We start from the raw sequence: 3,200 nt of genomic DNA on the forward strand, positions 1-3,200 counted from the left end.
TCACTGTGTTAGTTCATATTTAAGATCTCACATGTTTAGTTATTTTATGTTGCATTCGTGCAAGGTTCAGTATCATATGCATAACAAAGTTCAATATTTCACGATTTAATGGAAGTTCAATATTTAGAAAATGTCTTGATAACTGTTTAACACGAAAATCATGAACTAGTTGTGTGTACCTAAGGTTCGGCCAAAGTGGAAAGAGAAGAGATAGTTGAAGACGTAGTTCTATGTCCCACATCTAGCCGTGATTGATTTTGTGTTTTAGCTTGAACTACGTCTCGGTTCTTGCTTTGGATATTGATGTTTCTTGGTATCTGAAGATTTCCATGATCATATCAAAGATCTCCTAGATCAGTAATTTGGGGATGCTTATAGGAGTCCTAATTATTTTTTAGGATATTTTGAAATAAAGGATTTAAGAATATAGTGCTAGAGGATTGCCATTGGAACTCATTTATACAACATAATGGAAACTGAATACATTGGTGGTCTTTTTATTAACTTTGTTATTCAGGTAATGGATGCGAACAATGCTCCCGTTGTTGCTAGTGATACATCTAAAAGGAATAAGCCAAAACTTGTTTGGGATAATACTACCTTTATGGTGTTCATTGATTTATGCATGAATGAGGTTAAACTTGGGAATAGACCTRSTAGTCACTTCAATAAGGTTGGGTGGGGAAACATAGAGAAGAAGATTAAGGAACGAACAGGAAAATCTTTTGACAAGAAGCAACTTAAAAACAAATGGGACACTATGAAGAAAGAATAGAAGTTGTATGATCGTTTAATGAGGATTGAATCTGGCATTGGATGGGATCCCCAGAGAAAGACAATTGTTGCATCACCAGAGTGGTGGGACGAAAAAATAAAGGTAATACTTTAGCATTTTATATATATTCTTTTGTTTGCTATTACTTTTTTATGAGTTCCTAGTGAAATTTTCTAATAAGAGCCATTAACACACAGGGAGATAAAGATCTTGCCAAGTTTAGGGACATAAATTTGGAGATTTATCAAGTGTATTATGAGCCTTTGTTCCGGGATTCCGTTGCCGTTGGAGATAAGACTAAGGCTCCCTTTGAATGTCAAAACAATAGCGGTCCAACTAATGTTGAAGATGAAGAAGATCATGAGGGAAAAGGAGATAGTGATGAAGTGAATTTAGGTGACGATGATAAACTTCTTTTTCCGCAAAGTAGTTCGAGTAAGAGGAAGAAGCCGAATAATGTCGCACCTACCCGTTCAACCAAGGGAAAATCTTCTGTAACTTCCTCATTTGAGGATAAACTAGATACTATATTGGAGGCATTATCATCACGAAGCACACAAAGTTTTTCATCACAGAATAATTACTCACCAATGACACAAGAATGCATGGACATTGTGACATGTTTTCCAGGATTTGAAGAAGGTTCAAGGATGTATAGCCAAGCATTACGCATCTTCCTAAAAAAGCAAGTCCGTGAAAATTTTATGGTTCCAAAGACACACGGGGCAAGGATGGAGTTTCTTAAGTTACTTATGGAAGAATGATTCATATCGTGTATTATCGTTTAATATTGTGATATTATGTTTTCAACTGGTTTCGTATCTTGTATTATCGTTTGACATTATGTATGACATTTAATATTATCTATGCTATTTATATGCGTTTTTAATATGTTTGATTTTTTTTATTAATAGGATGGATAGTGATGACTCTGATTCGAGTGATGATAATGAAATAAATTGGATGGAAGAGGAGAACAAATTGCTACTATCATGTGCAATAGCTATTAAAGGGATAATAATAAGTCATAAATTGAGTAGCACGTGTATGCCTTGATGTACATCTTCTCGAACAGGAAACATATTTATTAATGAAGTACTTAACGGTCATCCTAGACGTTGCTACGAAGATTTCAGACTACATGTCCCAGTATTCAAAATGTTATGTTCAGATCTTGCTACACATTACGGGTTAAAGCCAACACGTAATATATGTATTGAGGAATCTGTTGGTATTTTCTTGATGACTTTAGCACATGGGTGTGGGAATAGGTTAATTCAAGAAACCTTTAATCATTCTGGAGAGATCATTCATAGGCATTTTCATGCTGTTTTGAAAGCGGTGCTTAAGTTAAGTGCGGACATCATAAAGCCAAATGCAAAATACAATAAAGATGTACCTGCACATATTTTAAATAACTCTCGTTATTATCCAATGTTCAAGGTACTTCCTATATTTTGCTTTGTATTTGACCGTAACATACTCATAGATTAATTAATTATTTTACTTATATGTGTAGGATTGTATTGGTGCTAACGATGGGACACACGTAAGGGCATCGGTTCGAGAGCATGAGCAAGCAAAATTCATTGGTAGGAAAGGATATGCGACGCAAAATATTATGGCAGTTTGTGATTTTAATATGTGTTTTATGTTTGCATGGGCTGGATGGGAGGGAACTGCACATGATACACGTATATTCTTTGAAGCCTTACGCAGAACTGAACTTAAATTTCCACATTCAATCGGTGGTTAGTATTTTTCTTTTTTGTAATGCAAACTTTTATGTTCTCATACCATTTGAAACGAATAACAGTAGTTTGTTTATTTTTCATAACAGATAAGTATTATGTTGTTGATGCCGGATATCCAAATACTAAAGGTTATCTTTCCCCATACAAAGGAACAAATATTCGTTATCACATACTTGATTTTCGTCGTGGACAAACTGCAGCAATACGTGCTCCCAAACGAGCAAAAGAGACATTTAATTATTATCACTCATCACTGAGGAATGTTATTGAACGAACTTTTGGAGTATGGAAAGCTATGTGGCAAATACTAAAAGATATGCATGTCAATTACACCTATGAGACACAAGTAAATATTGTGCTAGCGTCGATGGCAATTCACAATTATATTAGAATGAATGGAAGTTTTGATGAAGCATTTGACTTGGCGCAACAAGAATCATACAACCCTCATATTGATGTTGATGATGAAGGATGTGGTAGCAACAATGAACCACATGAAAACACAAGTTCTYGTCGTAGGAGTGACGATCTATATATGAGTGCTGTAAGAGATATGATTGCAGGAGATCTAATAGGTAGATCTAGATGATTATTTATCATAAATGATGATCTATTTTTTTGTTATTGATATTTTGGTTATAAAAGTTTGACATTTTTTGTTATTGATATTT

The 3,200-nt window shown here is 34.4% G+C and overlaps 2 protein-coding genes across 2 annotated transcripts; both read left to right on the forward strand.

Moving 5' to 3' along the window:
• The first annotated feature begins 682 nt into the window (after positions 1 to 682).
• LOC112505016 lies at positions 683 to 1,630 on the forward strand. Its single transcript, XM_025108962.1, has 2 exons — positions 683 to 877; positions 973 to 1,630. Exons 1-2 carry the CDS (start codon positions 794 to 796, stop codon positions 1,537 to 1,539), a joined length of 651 nt encoding a protein of 216 aa, XP_024964730.1. The 5' UTR covers positions 683 to 793; the 3' UTR covers positions 1,540 to 1,630.
• A 303-nt stretch (positions 1,631 to 1,933) lies between these two features.
• LOC112505015 lies at positions 1,934 to 3,118 on the forward strand. Its single transcript, XM_025108961.1, has 3 exons — positions 1,934 to 2,218; positions 2,295 to 2,526; positions 2,616 to 3,118. The coding sequence occupies exons 1-3, from the start codon at positions 1,934 to 1,936 to the stop codon at positions 3,116 to 3,118; spliced, it is 1,020 nt and encodes a 339-aa protein (XP_024964729.1).
• Positions 3,119 to 3,200: the final 82 nt, after the last annotated feature.

This window comes from Cynara cardunculus, unplaced genomic scaffold, assembly GCF_001531365.2.
Source record: "Cynara cardunculus var. scolymus isolate 2C unplaced genomic scaffold, CcrdV1 Un_Scaffold_7864, whole genome shotgun sequence".
Lineage (NCBI taxonomy): Eukaryota > Viridiplantae > Streptophyta > Magnoliopsida > Asterales > Asteraceae > Cynara > Cynara cardunculus.

Bases quoted from the DNA above. Each gene is read 5' to 3' on its own strand.
- LOC112505016 (XM_025108962.1), top strand. From the start codon at position 794: ATGAGGATTGAATCTGGCATTGGATGGGATCCCCAGAGAAAGACAATT. The intron at 878-972 runs GTAATACTTTAG...ATTAACACACAG, and splicing joins GGTGGGACGAAAAAATAAAG to GGAGATAAAGATCTTGCCAA.